The sequence below is a fragment of the Mizuhopecten yessoensis genome, unplaced genomic scaffold, assembly GCF_002113885.1.
Source record: "Mizuhopecten yessoensis strain PY_sf001 unplaced genomic scaffold, ASM211388v2 scaffold10489, whole genome shotgun sequence".
NCBI classification, from domain to species: Eukaryota; Metazoa; Mollusca; class Bivalvia; order Pectinida; family Pectinidae; genus Mizuhopecten; species Mizuhopecten yessoensis.
Genome location: NW_018408572.1, coordinates 306,563 through 325,106, shown reverse-complemented (window position 1 = coordinate 325,106; position 18,544 = coordinate 306,563). Strand labels below are relative to the sequence as shown.

Below are 18,544 nucleotides of genomic sequence, written 5' to 3'. Positions count from 1 at the left end.
GTAGTTGGAACTGCTCTTAGCTCCCGAAATCTATGAAACTATGTGGAGGTAAATCATTCACGTGTGTTCAGTCGAATGTCAAGATGTAAAGAGACCGCGTCGATACGTCACAGCGAGGTTGACGCGTAGCTCGATGAGATCTCGTGTCGGCGCGGTCCACGGTCCAAGGGAGATAACTCTCCCGAAATTCACTACAGTATTCCACTGTCCAAGGGAGATAACTCTCCCGAAATTCACCACAGTATTCAAGTTGTTTCCATTATAAAAAAACTTTGATGACAAGTATCAATATCTGATCAAATTGGTCTACCAGGTGGATGCTTTTTTATCATTGATTTTTCTTCTTTCTCTTGTAAATAGAATTATTTCAGCAGAATGCTAGTGAGTATTTTCAAGGCGGATACAAGAAAAAGGCATTTGTGCTAAACTAATAAAGCCCAAAATGTTTAACAGTCAATTTTTATTTCAGCCTTTTATTGTTCCAATTATACAATCTTGCAATGCAAGTCAATTTAAGAAATTAGCATAGCTGTCAACTATCCTTTAAAAGGATAGACGTCCTCAATTTAAACAAATTTTATAAACCTACTCTAAAAAGGCTTTTCAAATCAAAATTGACAACAACAAAAACCACACATCCTGGCGTTAAATGATCTTCCATTGCATAAAGGTCATGTATCATAGACATAACATGTTTGGTTCGCTTTTATTTTGTTGATAAACATCTCACACCAGCTAAGGTCATTTCTATTTATTTCATTTGGCTGCATAAGTGTGTTCAGTAGAAAAACACCTGATAGTGTTTGTTTGAATGTAATGTACATATTACAGATTCATTATCCATTTAATTAATGACGATATGATGTATGAGGTCGTCTGTGGAATATATTTCTTCTGTTTAGTGATTGATGTCTAGCCAGGTGTTTGCGAGGCCTAGGAGTGTGGATAAACAAACAAACAATATAATGACCACACACTGCTCCTTTAAGTCCTATTACAATTACCTAAATAAACAAATAACAACTGTTCGTGTCTATCCTTACTAAGCAATGTGTGAGTCTAATTTGTGTATGATTTATATATATACATGATTTGTTGGTATACCAACATGCCTTTCCATGACTGTTCGGTTGACTTATATATATTAGTAAAAGTGGGATTCTCAATACACGTACCTTCATACCAACACGCCCATGATTTTTATGCCAAGTTTTTACACACTTATGCATATACACCTCTCTCATATACACACAAGCCTATGGCATCATGCAGTGCCATGATCCGTCTTCTCCTCTTCTAGTTCACACACACAGACAGCATCATTAATTTACCGCTTCAAACATGAACTTAAAGATGCTTTCCAAATAATTTTTCTCTACATTTAAGCAACATTTATATGCATTTCTGGTTGTAAGAATAAACACTGATACCAAGAGCAGACAAAGAGTAAGATGTTATGAATCAATCTCAAAGCATCTTGATGGACTTCAAAATTTTATCCCTAAAATACTGAATGGTTTTCCCAAAGGCATTATTCTTTTATGTGTGGTAAAAGGTTTGTAAATTTTACCTTCCCTTGGTTACAATTAATAAACTTATTAATTAAATCAATTAAAATTAGTTAAATATCCACAGTTGACTATATCTTTTACTTTTTTATTGTTAAGGAAACAAGCAACATGTCGAGATAATGTGACTAAACTCAATCACCCCTGAAATTTCATAATGAATTATTCAAGCCTTTGAATTGGAAGAGTTCAAATGTGTCTTCAGGGGTGAATGAGTTAATGTAAGTTTTAAGGCTCCCAATGACGGCAAAACATTAGAGTATTTTCAATTGTAGTTTTCCATACACAAAGAATCTCCCCGCAATATTTGCAGCTTTTTCCTACTGTCAAAACACTTGGTAAAAATGTTTCCAATTCATATAATTTAAAGCAGTGGTGCAGGGATCTTTCGATCAATAACCTTAGATTGGCCAAAATTAAATCAGAAACTATCATTTATTATTCTGGCACTAGTTTCTTTTTCTTTCAATAGTTAAATATTCATGGAATGTTCAGATTTTCTTTTTTAATATATTACATAATGTCAAACCATTTATCTTTTGAAAGGTAAATTATTGCCTAAAGTCTGCTTGAAAACATCTTAAGATGTTAAGCACTTTTCGTATTGTGACAGTTATACCTTATCTTCTTCAGTGACTGCCTTTCCCACTTTTATGAAACAAAAGCTCCATTATCTGAGCGACAAATTAAAAGAAAAGTCTTTCCTCCTCCCCCTCCCCAAAAAATGTAAAATAAAACGATATGCATAGACATTGAAAACTACCCATTTAAGAAACAAAACATGAAATATACTTAAATATTTTCATCTGATTGGGAAATTTAACATATACAATTCATATAAAATGCATTATAAAGCTGACAATACTTTGTACATGGCGATCCAGACTGATGGCTTTCAAGCTATTAGGGTTGTTATTGTTCTGTAGATCCGTTGTCAGACTTAATTATCTCAGATAGGTGACGTACTGTTTAGACTGCCAAGTCTCTCACAGTTATCTCCCCTTTGTCAAACTTTTTTTACCTAAAGTTCTTTTCGACTGATATTTGTACACAATTACATAAATTGGGAAAGAGATGAAATTGGGAAAGAGATCCAAAGGGTGAATAGGTCTAACCCTTTCACCCCTATGTAACTTGAATGAACTCTACTTTGCATTAATTTGGAAGAGTCCATTGTCCGGTCTACAGTGGTGAAAGGGTTAAGGGTTAAAAATGTTTGCTTCACAATTTACCCATTTTTTCTGTGTAATTTTTAAATAGAGATTTCTTTTACATACATAGTATTTACATTTATAAAACAAATATCATATGTGAAAAGTACACGAGTAAGTATTCTCCATTTTTTAAAATTAATTTTGGATTTTTTTCATCATGTATTGGATAAATACCTTTAATACTTCCATTGGTAACAGGTATAGTAGATGGTGACATCAACCTGGTATATTTAGGGAGGGCAGTCACTCGCTACCGAAAAAGGTTATTTTGACAAATAGCATGAAACTACAAGTCACTAATCAGTTAAACATTACAGTACATTTGACTTATATTACTGCCATGTAGTCATACTGAGGCATTTTTCCATGTAAATAATGAAATTTACTACAGGAAAGAGAGTTCCAGTGATTTATAACTATTGGAAAAGTAATATATATGTAAGAAATATGTTTATCATAAATAAGTTTTCAACAAAAACATCTCTGTCACGGGGATTCTATCCCCAGACCTATTGATGATGTAAAACAGCAGGGAGCTTATCCAAAGAGCAGGGAGCTTAACCAAAGAGCAGGGAGCTTATCCAAAGAGCAGGGAGTTTAACCAAAGAGCAGGGAGCTTATCCAAAGAGCAGGGACCTTATCCAAAGAGCAGGGAGCTTAACCAAAGAGCAGGGAGTTTATCCAAAGAGCGGAGAGCATAACCAAAGAGCAGGGAGCTTAACCAAAGAGCATGGAGCTTATCCAAAGAGCAGAGAGCTTATCCAAATAGCAGAGTTTATCCAATGCATTCTAACTCCCTAAGGGTCTTTGATGAATACAGACAAAATAGTATATCTTAAGTGCAAGGAGCTTATCCAAAGAGCAGGGAGCTTATCAAAAGAGCAGGGAGTTTATCCAAAGAGCAGGGAGCTTATCAAAAGAGCAGGGAGCTTATCCAAAGAGCAGGGAGCTTATCAAAAGAGCAGGGAGCTTATCAAAAGAGCAGGGAGCTTATCAAAAGAGCAGAGAGCTTATCAAAAGAGCAGGGAGTTTATCCAAAGAGCAGGGAGCTTATCAAAAGAGCAGGGAGTTAATCCAAAGAGCAGGGAGCTTATCCAAAGAGCAGAGAGTTTATCCAAAGAGCAGAGAGTTTATCCAAAGAGTAGGGAGTTTATCCAAAGAGCAGGGAGTTTATCCATCTCATACTGAGGCATTTTTCCATGTAAATAATGAAATTTACTACAGGAAAGAGCTATTGATGTTGTAAAAACTATTGGAAAAGTGATATATATGTAAGAAATATGATTATCATAAATACGTTTTCAACAAAAACATTTCTGTCAAGGGGATTCTATCCCCAGACCTATTGATGTTGTAAAACAGCAGGGAGCTTATCCAAAGAGCAGGGAGCTTAACCAAAGAGCAGGGAGTTTAACCAAAGAGCAGGGAGCTTATCCAAAGGGCAGGGAGCTTATCCAAAGGGCAAGGAGCTTATCCAAAGAGCAAGGAGCTTATCCAAAGAGCAGGGAGCTTAACCAAAGAGCAGGGAGTTTATTCAAAGAGAGGGGAGCATAACCAAAGAGCAGGGAGCTTATCCAAAGAGCAGGGAGCTTAACCAAAGAGCAGGGAGTTTATTCAAAGATCAGGGAGTTTATCCAAAGAGCAGGGAGCTCATCAAAAGAGCAGGGAGTTTATCTTAAGAGCAGGGAGCTTATCCAAAGAGCAGGGAGCTTATCCAAAGAGCAGGGAGTTTATCAAAAGAGCAGTGAGCTTATCAAAAGAGCAGGGAGCTTATCAAAAGAGCAGGGAGTTAATCCAAAAAGCAGAGAGTTTATCCAAAGAGCAGGGAGTTTATCCATCTCATACTGAGGCATTTTTCCATGTAAATAATGAAATTTACTACAGGAAAGAGTGTTCCAGTGATTTATAACTATTGGAAAAGTGATATATATGTAAGAAATATGTTTATCATAAATAGGTTTTCAACAAAAACATTTCTGTCAAGGGGATTCTATCCCCAGACCTATTGATGTTGTAAAACAGCAGGGAGCTTATCCAAAGAGCAGGGAGCTTAACCAAAGAGCAGGGAGCTTATCCAAAGAGCAGGGAGTTTAACCAAAGAGCAGGGAGCTTATCCAAAGGGCAGGGAGCTTATCCAAAGAGCAGGGAGCTTATCCAAAGAGCAGGGAGCTTATCCAAAGAGCAGGGAGTTTATCCAAAGAGAGAGGAGAATAACCAAAGAGCAGGGAGCATAACCAAAGAGCAGGGAGCTTATCCAAAGAGCAGGGAGTTTATTCAAAGATCAAGGAGCTTATCCAAAGAGCAGGGAGTTTATCCAAAGAGCAGGGAGCTCATCAAAAGAGCAGGGAGTTTATCCAAAGAGAGAGGAGCATAACCAAAGAGCAGGGAGCTTATCCAAAGAGCAGGGAGCTTAACAAAAGAGCAGGGAGCTTATCCAAAGAGCAGGGAGCTTATCTAAAGAGCAGGGAGCTTATCCAAAGAGCAGGGAGTTTAACCAAAGAGCATGGAGCTTATCCAAAGGGCAGGGAGCTTATCCAAAGAGCAGGGAGTTTATCCAAAGAGAGAGGAGCATAACCAAAGAGCAGGGAGCTTATCCAAAGAGCAGGGAGCTTAACCAAAGAGCAGGGAGTTTATTCAAAGATCAGGGAGTTTATCCAAAGAGCAGGGAGCTCATCAAAAGAGCAGGGAGTTTATCTTAAGAGCAGGGAGCTTATCCAAAGAGCAGGGAGTTTATCCAAAGAGCAGTGAGTTTATCAAAAGAGCAGGGAGTTTATCCAAAGAGCAGGGAGATTATCCAAAGAGCAGGGAGTTTATCCAAAGAGCAGAGAGTTTATCCAAAGAGCAGAAAGTTTATCCAAAGAGCAGGGATTTTATCAAAAGAGCAGGGAGTTTATCCAAAGAGCAGAGAGTTTATCCAAAGAGCAGGGAGTTTATCCAAAGAGCAGAGAGTTTATCCAAAGAGCAGGGAGTTTATCCAAAGAGCAGGGAGTTTATCCAAAGATCAGGGAGTTTTTCCAAAGAGCAGGGAGCTTAACAAAAGAGCAGGGAGCTTATCCAAATAGCAGAGTTTATCCAATGCATTCTAACTCCCTAAGGGTCTTTGATGAATACAGACAAAATTGTATAAATGTAACAGTAAAATAACTTTGGAATGTCTTTACAAGGTTGAAGTGACTGGATGCTCTTTCTTAAATCCATACAAAATCGAGAGAATGGTAATGCATATGTTCCATCAGTTAAGCTAATTGGCACCGGCTGAAGTTTTCTTTTTCACATTTAATACACAGAGAACATTGATAGAAAACAAACACCTGTTGTTGTTTTTAGCTAGGCACTTGCTTTAAAGTTTTACCTTGACCTATGTTTAACGTCTCTTATTACACATGTTCATGATCAATCGATTATCCAAATCGACAGCACAGGGGAGATAACTCTGACAGCCTTATAGACTTTGTCCATGTTACTTTCTGTTTATGTAACAGACATCACACAATCCTATTTCAAAACAGGCACTAAGTTATATCCACCTTGTATATATAATCATGTTATCAATGTGTTCTTTCCATTAAATTAAACCAGTAACATTTTAGATCAATCTCTACTTGGTCTATAGTAATGCATAGTCAACACACTGGGAAATGTCTTTGTTCCAGGCAAATCTTTAAATAGTTTATACACACATATATGAATGTAGACAACATTTAAAGGATACTTTTTTCAACTTACATTTTTAGCCATTTCTTGAATGAAATCAACTGGTCATTCAGAACATGGACCAAACCACACAGCTTTTACATGAGAATGAAGGTAAAATCCAAGTAGAATGGGGGAGGTCCTGTCCACAGTATAGTATCTGTATTAGTGGTATGTCAACAACTGTCTACCTAAGTGGCCCTGTGAACCGTACTCTAATCAGCTGTTTGACCTTGAACTTTAAATCTGTCGGGTGAATATACCTTCTGTACAATGTGTACATACACTTAATATTGACTAACCATATCAATATTAGCCATATGTTGACTCTAAATGAAGATGAAATTTTGTTCTCACAAAAAAAACCTTATGTAAAATGATATTGCTCTAAATGTTCAACATGATTTGTCTAAATCAGAAATCATTAACATTTTTCATGTTCATTTTCAGGTTTGATTTAATATTCAAAAGTAGCAACAGAAAAAATGTACAGATGTTTTTAACAATATTATTTTATATCCTATGGGTACAATTAGCAATATTACCTCAGTTCTCACTTATCATTAAACATTTTTCAATGTTCCCCTTATGTAACACCGAACTCTTAACAAATTTGAAATTTTCCTGGACAAATGGCGGTAGCATGATGTAATTTAGACTGTAACAGGACAGACATACTACTTCCCCCTTTGTATGTGTGTTGTCTTTTGAACACATCAACAACCTGGATTCTAGCCTCCGCTCTACCAAATGAGGGCATCTTCTGGACACCTTGCCTTGAAATAAGAAATTAATGTTTGAAGTCTAGAGCCTGAATACCCAGGGATCAACGGTATAATGTCTCCATCCTGGAACAAAGCTAGGTGTACAATTAAAACCTGCCACTAAGGTATATATATTCACTTTTGTTCTCTCCAAACCATGAGTGATAACCAGTATTCCTTAAACATGAGAACATCTTAAAGCAGCATTCTATCACATCCTCCAGTAAACGCAATTATTATTGTCAGAAATATTTCCGAAATCTCATCAAAAATAAATTACTTTTATAGTTTCAATATTCAATATACATTGAATTGTACTTCAGGGAAGATTGATTGTATTTTTTCCCTGAACCAATATGATATATATCATATATGATTCAAATACTCTGTAAAGCCTAGTATATAAACTGAAACATGATCGGTCGTAAAACGGATACACAAGACACATTTTGTAGATTTAAGCACCAGTAGATAATCAGCATATACTCCTTACAATGTATCATATATCCTCGTAAATTCTTCGCTTCATCTCAAAAAACAAATCCCCAAGTGCCGCCAAACAACTGCTACACCACACACAAACTATTCCATCGTCAGTATAAGCTCTACAGGTGTTTGTAAAGAACACCTGTTTTAAGTAGGACATAACTCATTGTGTAAGGTTTAAAACAGGTCCAGTACACTCTGCCGATTGAGCTATATAGCTATAAAGACCTATATAGCTATATTCACCTATAAATTATAGCTGTATTGAGCTATATTTTCTAAGATTTTGATTTTGATTTAATTAAAGCAAAGTCGCATAAAATAATAATGTTTATGGTAATGTTGATTACAAAAAGCATACATTTAGATGTTTATTTTCATTTTTCATAAATGTAAAATTTCTGATTTTTTTTTCATCATTATTTTTTAAAAAGAATACTTATATTTAATGTCTTTTGTTATCAACCTAATGATACAATCTTCTTTTAAAAGCGACTTTGTTTCGTTTTCCTTAAAAAAGAAAATTGCATGAAAATAGCTCAAAATACCTATTTCAGATAGGTGAATAGAGCTATTATAGGTCTTTATAGCGATATAGCTCAATCGGCAGAGTGTACTGGACCTGTAAAATCCCCTTTATCTCTCATTACCCAGATTCAACAGGTGGATTAATCGGTTACATACAAAATTGGTGTGATATAAACTGAATTTTAATTTTGTTACATTGTGGCCAATACTTATGTTTATATAAAAGGATAAGTTATGACTTTAGCATTTAAGTATGGTATTAGTAGAAAGTTGTATTTTCAGTGTTAAAGCTTATTATTGGTTGTCAATCAAACTCTACATACAATGCATCGGTTATAAGCTTACAGCTGTATTTGGTGACTAATAATTTTGATCCGGATTATCTGCAGATGACATAGAGGATTAAAGTTGGTAGAGACATGGTTTAGAATGAGCTTGATCGAAACAATTTATGCCGACAGAAAATTTAACCAGGATTTAAATATTATTTTAGACAAAACGCAAGAAAAAATGTCACTATCATAATTAATTAACAGATCTCAGTGAAAAAATGAATGCAAAAATTTCAATATGATGATCTGAGAAAAACCCACCTGTTTTTGGAAGCCATTAGATAACGTTTCCCTGTTTCACCATCTCCAAATGAAAGGACCCCCATTGTTTGTAATAGGACTATCTCCCTTTACAGCTTGTTTTATTTATACATTATTACTTATGATAGAGTTATCTCCCTTCACAGCTTGTTCGTGATAGAAACACAGTGTACATCTGTTGCGATACTGATAGATCAAATCCTCTTGACAACATCACTTTGGTCAGTGATTAATTCTGACCACATGTACTTCTGAATAAGACAGTAGGACGACTCGGATAGCACTTCAAAAGCATTGCTAGCTTGATAAAACTATAGTAAAAAATATTTCAGCTTGAAAATCCTTAAACATTTATAATACTGTTTTCTCAATATTCACATTTATTCAATTCCGAAAGTTATAGTTTGGCACAAAAGATAAAAACAAAAATAGACTTTGGACATAGGAAGGTAACAATTTGTTGAACAGCCCATAGTCAGAGGTCCTGGCATGGTAAACAGATGACATTGTAAGTCAATATATAGCCATTTGGTGTGGCATCAGTGAAGATATCATGTCTAAACCTTATTGACTAAAATATAATAGCCATTAGCAGGTCAGGGGATTTCAGGTAAACAAGATCATACACCTAAATGATTTCATGTCTTGTTAGTTTAATGGCACAAGAACATATGTTCACACAAATATATTTCGTTTATTCACATAAATTAAACAACCTGTCAGCCAAAATAACACCTGAATATTCATATTTTTCCAGAATGTGATAAACTTAGAAAGTATTGTTTAACCTGATACAGAATACATGAATATTATGAATGAACTGACAAAGCCCTGAAGACAAAACCTGAGCATGTTCAAAGTCTGATCACCTTATCAACAAATTCACTTTATGCATTACAGCTCAGATGTTGTAAGTAAATAATGAAATCTTTTAATAAAAGATGTATATACTAGTATTCAAACTACTACTGAAAACAAAAAATGTAAAAAGTTCTGAAATTTTTTAATTTAAGATGGTGACTTAAAAAATGTGAATATTTTGTGAACCTAACAATGCTTTGAATGCTAAAGACAAGGAAGTAATATGATTACATACTTGTTCATGTTGTGTGCCTAGCAGAGATTACTACTGCCAACCTTAGGGCACAATATTGTTTACAAACCTTGATCCGAGCAGTCTACTGTAAACAAAATTGTTTATAGAGAAGGTATCTTTCCAATGATTTTTGAATATGTGACCTCTGTAAGGATTTTGATTTCAAACAAAAATCTTCCGGAAATAAACATAAAATATCTGATGACCAGCTGGAAAACATTTTTTAAATTAAGAAATAAATTTTCCTTAAGCTAACAATTCTTTTCATAATTTGAGGCCAGAGTTCATCCGCCAGGTTAGGTGTTATAAACTTAGTATCAGAGCAGGGTAGACAGGTTGATCGTACCTTTCCAAGGATTAAAATCCTTTTTAAACAATTATTTTCGTTAAAACTATAAGAGTTTTATGTCCCACTAAAGAAAATGAACCATTAGAAAATGTGTGCAACAGACATGTGTCATGTGTCTTAGTTATAGACCTGAATGTTAATGTGTCTTAGTTATAGACCTGAATATTGGTGTGTTTTAGTTATAGACCCTGAAGAATTGTGTGTCAAAGTTATAGAAATAAAGATCCTTGTATCTTAGTTATAGACCTGAAGATTCATGTGTCTTAGTTATAGACCTGAAGATTCATGTGTCTTAGTTATAGACCTGAATATTCTTGTGTCTTAGTTATAGGCCTGAATATTCTTGTGTCTTAGTTATAGACCTGAAGATTCATGTGTCTTAGTTATAGACCTGAAGATTCATGCGTCTTGAGATAATAAAGTCTGACACGTTTCCAAGTTAATGAGAAAGTCATACCTGAGGACATCTGATTTGGATGTCGGAAACATTCCTGCTGTTACAACATAGTTGAATGGTTTTTGGTCTTTCCTCCATGGTAAAAAATCCAGTCTCTCCAGGAATGTCACAATTTAGATACAGAATCCAAAACCAGCAGCTAGAGAAAACCCCCACCTATACAGGCACCACAGAAACAGGACTGTTCTCAAATTGGTTTAACAATAGTCAGTCAAATTTCGGATTAGAATGCTGGCACAAGTATGTAAGAAATTCAAAAGCACGTCTCTAGGTGTAACACATACCAGCCATCACCATTAAGTATTTCTATAAAATCGTTTGAAAACAACAAGATTTCCTGTGTTGGAACGGCGCAGATGTGTAATTAATCCAAAAACACAGGCTTGTGGGAAACAAAAACAGCTCGTATCTTCAGAACTATTAAAACTGTATTGTTTCCACAGCCAATTGTCAATAGTTCTTATGTGATATGCTCTACCAGTTGAAGTTAAGGAAAATCTATAATTATTTCCAAAAGTACAACACGTTCACTCCTACAGAGTGAATTTTAAACTTATGAACAGAAACATGATAATAGATTTGTTGTCTTTGTTTACAGTCACTACAGATGATTGTCATTTACCTTTATTAAGTGATGAGGGAAATGCACTTTGATAAATCCAGCGGTTTAGATGCAAGGTTGGAGCACGGCGTTATATCGGAGGTTTAGATGTAGGGTTGGAACACGGCGTTATATCGGAGGTTTAGATGTAGGGTTGGAACACGGAGTGATATCGGAGGTTTAGATGCATGGTTGGAACACGGCGTTATATCAGAGGTTTGGATGCACGGTTGGAACATGGCGTTATATCGGAGGTTTAGATGCATGGTTGGAACACAACATTATATCGGAGGTTTAGATCCATGGTTGGAACACGGCGTTATATTGGAAACAGCTTGTCTTAGACTGCCTTACATCCTAGGTTATCACAGTAAGAAAGAAAACGGATATCTGTTATGTCAAAAAGGAAGATTGATGATCAAGTTTGTCTAGGACATAACAGACACATCAGCCAACAAAGATCTAGAAGATATTTTTACAAAAAAAAGCATTGTTATTTTCCAAATAACATCCTCTGATTGTTGTAAACATCGCATGTAACTATACAGAAAACAATGAAAGGTTGTTCAAAACTCTGATGCTTCAAGAATTCAAAAGCGATTCATCTGATACCTGATATGTATTAGATTGTTAATTCCTAGAATAAGTTGTGACTGGAGGAAGTCAAAGTACTGTACGTTGTTTGTACCAGAACACCAGCACCAACCATAGTACCACAGAATGTGTAAGAGATCGACAGAGTTTGGATCCCCTCGGGAGTGTTACAAGCTAGGTGTTGGAGAAATAGTGGATCACTTGGACAGTCCAGTCAAAGACAATATGTATCAGCCAGCTAAGACACAGACAAGCTAACAGCTGGACACCAGCAGTTAGCATGTTAATTAAACTCGCTGTACTGTGTTCTCTAGCTATATATATAGTCCAGCTGATGGTGACCTTGGTCAGTCTTTCAAGTTGATGGTGACCTTGATCAGTGTTCTGAAAGTTCTTACTGACTAAAGATACTGTTCTCCCTCCTGTTGCTGTGTCTCCACCAATGGAAACATTAAATGATTCTATTATTCATGAAAAGGGAAGAAATTCAGAAAATGAATGAAGATTTGAAAGCCACTAGAGAGACTTCTGTTAAAGCCTCGGCCAATGGGGAGCTCCGACACAGCTGAAATATTCAAATAAACTTTGTAGGGAATTCTGTGGCGATGTCAAACTAGTTGATTGTCTTTACCAGATATCAGATATCCCAACGTGTACTTCCCGAAAGATTTTGGGGAAATTTACGACATATTATTCCACACTTTCAAGTTCACGACACAGCTGAACACCGACCATAGCTTTTCACTTCACTCCACCACTGAATAATCATGAAATAGGTGACGAATCATCTGAATTTGTTTAGAATTAAAAGGCGACCCATCTATCATGTTAATGTACCACCCTGCTAATGATATTCTTTGTTGAATAATAATCAACTCTGATAAGATATGGGTCCTGATGAATGCTGGCCTATTTGAAGATGTTTCTATCTAAGTCGATCCAGTCTGGTCCAGCTACTTGACCAAACCTGACCAATAATGATAAGTGTCTCCGATATTTCATGGTGATAAAAACATCATAATGACCAAGCCAGTGGTCAGGGACTGTTATTACATAGCTGAGGCAGTAGCTACTGACCACTGGTCAACTTCTGCCTAACACATCGATCAGGTGATGGATATGTATTTACTGCTGATAAGACCAAACGACCTGTGCTTTACCATCTGTGACATTCTACCAGCAGTCGAGAGGCCTTCTGCCCCAAGGGGTTCATAAAATCTACAACAGCTTTGCTGTCACTGTCCAGCTGAGGTCAGTCAACTGACCCTACCATTTATAACTAGACAAATGTAGCTATATTGAACAAACAAAAACAGGTATTTGTTCAAAAATATGATAGGTGGCTTCTGATGATGATCAACACTGTGGATTTGGATACTAAAGGTTTATCTTATTCATTAATTGTGTCTATCACGCTGAGCTAAGGTAGAGACATGACAGGCACAACCTCATTGACATTTTCTTATTAATATAGTCCACCAAGCTGTATAATTAAGTAGATACATTATTCATAGTCTACCAAGCTGGACAAATTGGTAGAGGCATTATTTATAGTCTACCAAGCTGGACAAATTGGTAAAGACATCATTTATAGTCTGCTCAGTTTGAATGTGGTCATTGGAAAATATTCTCAATAAAAGTACTTTTGCAAATGCTTCCATATATTAAGTTTCCTTGGCTTAAGAATGATCCAGACTAAATGAAACTTTATACTTCTTTATCCCAGCATGGTCAAACATGATCACAAAGGGATTCCTGGTATTGCAAAAGAAGTTACTTATTTGACCCCTGTGACTGGGAAAGTAGGTCAAGGTAAATTATTTGATGAAACTTTAGAGTACTCTGTCCCTGGTACCTACTAGCCAAGCATCATTACTCTGGGCCTCCTGGTTATTCTGGAGAAGTTGTTTAATTTTTTTTTTACATTATTGACCCTTGTCACTGCACATTCGTGCCAGGTGAGCTCAAAATGAAAAATTTGTAGACCAATGGTCCAAAATCAATGTTACACCAGAAGTATCTCCCACAAATACAACTACAGTCTTTATCAGACGTCGACCCAGTAACACAAAACTTTAACAGGGATCAATGCATAAATCTTATCAGGCACTTCATTTATTTTACTGTTCAAATCTTTTTTTTTCAATCGAAAGCCTCTTTAAATCACCAGAAAATCAATATAGTTGCTTTAATTGAAACAATTCAAGTACATTCATTTATCTTTTATTTATCCTAAATTTATTGGTTTAAGCTCTAATGCCAAGTTTAAAAGATATTGTGAAAGGTCTACCATACAGATAAGTTAAATCAATAAGCATGATTCAGCCAACTTGTAGTGTAAAATCTTATTACATAACATTTTGATATAATCGTTTATACAGAGAAATGAGGTGTCTTGTCCTGAGCTAAGAGACAATGGCTGGTTGTCAAAGCTGATTATGAAAAAACTTTAGCATGTCATATAGTTATTTTCCATCTAACAAAGAAATATCTTGCAGCTTAAGGGAAACTAGAGCATGTCTTTAAGACATGAATACATGAGGCCCCACCCCCATGTCAAATCAGTGTCCTCAGTGTTTGGTAATGTTCTATGAATAGTTACAGCGACTTTGATCTTGATGTCCTGAATTATGTATGCATTCAAGGTATTATCACACACCTAGTTGATAGATGGAGAAATATAAGGGGGGGGGGGGGGGGGGGGATCTATGAATAACAACATTCAGTGACCTTTGGAACACAAACTCATCTGAGGTATTCTCTTACTTGAAATCTGTATAAACATTTTGATGAAAATCTACTCAGAAATGAAGTAGCCAGAGTGAGGACAATGAATCACTCGATGACTTCCTATATAAGGCAGCAGTGACCTTGGCTTTGACCTTGGAACCCCTTACTCATAGCTTCCCTCCCCTCCCCTCCCTCGTCACACAGAGGGGATGCTCCCTCTCACTTGTAATAGTACAATCTCTCAGTCAATCAGCAGCAGCAACCCTTACTCATAGCTTTACCCCCTCCCCTCCCTCGTCACACAGAGGGGATGCTCCCTCTCACTTGTAATAGTACAATCTCTCAGTCCATCAGCAGGAACCCCTTACTCATAGCTTTACCCCCCTCCCCTCCCTCCCTCGTCACACAGAGGGGATGCTCCCTCTCACTTGTAATAGTACAATCTCTCAGTCAATCAGCAGCAGCAACCCTGGCATACTCAGACAATTACTTCTGAATAATATATCAAGTCTGTCGCAATACAATGTCGCAATACAATGTCGACAAGTTATAGCGGGCTTCACGCCAAATCACTTCCACAAAATTTACCAAAATTTGTCATCTGGAATATAATCAAAATTGAAAAATATTCAACTTTATATATCATCAAGTTCAAACAAAACTTTTGAAAATTATAAGCTGAAGAAAAACAACATAATATCTGAACATAAAGAACTGAATGAATTTTTGAAATTATCAAAATAACATATTTTTAACACATTCACCCCTGAAGACCCATTTGAATGCTTCCAATTCAAAGGTTGGAATAGTTCATTATACAATTTCAGGGGTGAATGAGTTAAGGCATTAGATATGTTGTGCTGCCATTACTAAACAGTACTGTGACCTAACAGACGGGACAGTGACATACAGTTAAGTAGTATAGCTCACACTGCATGTTAACACATTCACCCCTGAAGACCCATTTGAACTCTTCCTTTTCAAAGCTTGGAATAGTTCATTATGAAATTGTAGGGGTGAATGAGTTAACTGATATATTCCATCAACCAATTTTTTCCTTATTAATTATGGTTACTTATACTTAAAACCTAAAACATATTGATACCAATTTGCTGTGACTTTTTTAGATTAAAAAATGTTTCCGATTACTCAACAAAAACAGGTCTTCTGGAGAACAGTTTTATCAAACATGGACTTGAGCAAGTCTAAACCTGTTATGTCATTTGCCACTAATCCACCTAGATAAAACAATGGGTACCAGCATATTCAGCAATAAAACTGGGATGGACCAAATTTCAACAGAATACATTTTTTTTGTTAAATTTGTGAACAATTATTAGACAGCAAAGGACCAATAATTGTGTTAGAAGGTTTCAATGTTTTATCTTACAGCAAACAAAATGAAACTCTCGTCTGGCAAACCAATACTTTATCAAATAGACTTCTACTCCATGTCCACAATCTGCACACTTATCCTAATCACGCCTTCAACTTTGTTTGACTTTTCAAAATCTACAGACCTCTAGGGTATCTGAACAGTAGAGGTGAAGTAACACAGTTTTCCAAAAAACAATTAAACTACATTACATTCTTGTAAAATATCTTGACAGTGGCGTCTGGAATCCTGTTGACATTTTATGTTATAGACATTTTATCACCATGCATGCACTGCTGGAATTATAAATCCATTTCACTCGCTGCCATTTGGAACTAATAATTTAAGGTTCTGCGGCTCTAACCTCCTTTTGCTACAAATACAACCTTCTGCTCTACATCGTAGGATAAAACCTACTTTGGCCTCAGGTAATCCTCGTTTGTCAATACACCAATAATATGCCATTAATCAAGGTTGCTAAATCCATCCCCCTGAGTAAAATGACCCCATTCCAGAAAACATGCAATTTTGACATAAGTGTCATAAAATCATGCCAGGAGCAGTCTAGATTGTCAGGAAAATATTTTTTTCTTAATTTGATTAGTGATTTATCAACGTATAATGCAGTAGAAATTTCTGTAGACTTCATGAAACATAGAAAAACCGTAAAATTTCAGTTGGTTGGATGTTGAGCTATACCTGGAATGACATGCTATATCCCTAGTGGGTAGTGCCAGACACATGACATGTCCTAGGATAAAACCTAGTTTTACTGACCTCTGTTTCACAAGTTCTATACAAATATGGTTCTGAAAGAAGAATCTAGATAAAAAAGTTGCCATACTCACAGCTAAGATTTAGACAGGTTCAATGTGTAGTTCATTAAGAAATTCACCAACAAGACAGTCCTTAATAATAGAAGACCTTTTGAATTTACAAACACATGTAAGATATACACGATACCTATTTCCCATTTATTAGTTCCCTTCCTAAGAGATCTAATCTATATTTTGTGCATCAAAGACATATATTTTTAAATAACAGATTTATATATTTATATATAGTCTTGTGAATAAAATATCATTTGTAATCTTATACAGCAGAGAAGAAATAAAACCAATTGAATTGAATATACTTGGTAAACTTCCAAAAAGCTTGGACATTTTTAACTTGACAGGAACAGGTATATACATTAATGGACATGCACAACGTTAACCCTGAGGATGTACTACCTAACATGTATAATACTCCATTGGTTCTGCCACTCTGACCTTTGTTAGGCGGCGGTAATAACTTTGAGGATATCGAATTTTAAAATCATGAATTTTTGTAACATAATTATGCAGAAGTTGTGGTTTAACATTTTTAAAAAGTATGTGTAGTTTTGGAACTCCTGTTACAAGTCATACACAACTCCGGCTTGTTTTAACATTACATCCTCAGAAAAACATGCTTTCACCTTTATGAAAAAGATTCCTGTAACTTTTTTGCAGCTACAATGTGAAAGTCATGAGTTTGAACCTTCCATCAGATTGACATTGAAAAATAACAAAAATATTTATCAGCCCACATGAAGATTAATTTCAGAGCTATCCATAAATTGAATTAAGGATCTGATGGGGGCTAGTTACCGGTGATGACTGGTGAACAGTGGTAAATCTAGCAAAACGTCTTCTGAAAACTGGCATTTGTACCACAAGGGAAATCTCTAACATGAAATCAGATATTATGTAATGCAGCAGGTCTTGTGGAGAATAAGGATGGCAATTACACACACGTAATTCACTCAAAAATTAAATAGGTTACATATTCTTTCAGAAAAGATTACCCTTTTATTGAAGTAGATAACAATTCTCTCTCCGGGCGATTTTTCACATCAATCAATAATAGACAGAACCATTCAAGCTTTCCGAGATTTTTCAGTATAATGAGTAATATTACTTAAAACATTAAAATTTAAGTACATTATCAGGTTTTAATAGATGAGCACATAGATGAATTGCCATACTTACAACATATACGATAGAAAAAAAATATATAGGACCTTCAATTGGCCCAGTCATAATTTTGCACAAAACTTTTTAAACAACTATCATTCAGATTGGTGCAGTACTGTACTTTGGGAGGAGTAATGTATAGAAATCACTTCAGAATCTAGTAACAAAGCTTGCTGCCAATTAAACTTGGCAAATCTCTACACCTATCAGACAGGGTAGTACTCACACACACAGGTACCAATACCGTTTTTATTATTGCTGTTTTATTTTTGTTCAGTGCTTTCTTCTTCTTAAAAGTTTTGATAATACTCTAGTCTCTTTGAATGGCCATTGATACGTAATTTCCAATACATTTACCAATTTCACAAACAGATTGGGTCTTTTTTTGAACCTGCATCACCCTGAAAATGTTTACAAACCTTTTGGAAAATGTCTGGCTAACATGCTGGGTGTGTAACAGGACACCAGAGAACACCCAACACACATTGATGGGCTATTC

The 18,544-nt window shown here is 35.7% G+C and overlaps 1 protein-coding gene across 7 annotated transcripts in view; it reads right to left on the bottom strand.

Moving 5' to 3' along the window:
* Positions 1 to 18,544, bottom strand: part of LOC110460848 (5'-AMP-activated protein kinase subunit gamma-1-like) — a 331,224-nt gene that overhangs the window by 88,138 nt on the left and 224,542 nt on the right. Inside the window, exon 1 of one of the 7 annotated variants that reach the window (XM_021514037.1) lies at positions 6,509 to 6,583. The exons of the other annotated variants lie outside the window; for them this stretch is intronic. Coding sequence (XP_021369712.1) covers positions 6,509 to 6,520 — 12 coding nt within the window. The 5' untranslated portion in view covers positions 6,521 to 6,583. Of the gene's footprint in view, positions 1 to 6,508; positions 6,584 to 18,544 lie in introns of those variants that run through there. 7 annotated transcript variants of the gene reach the window in all.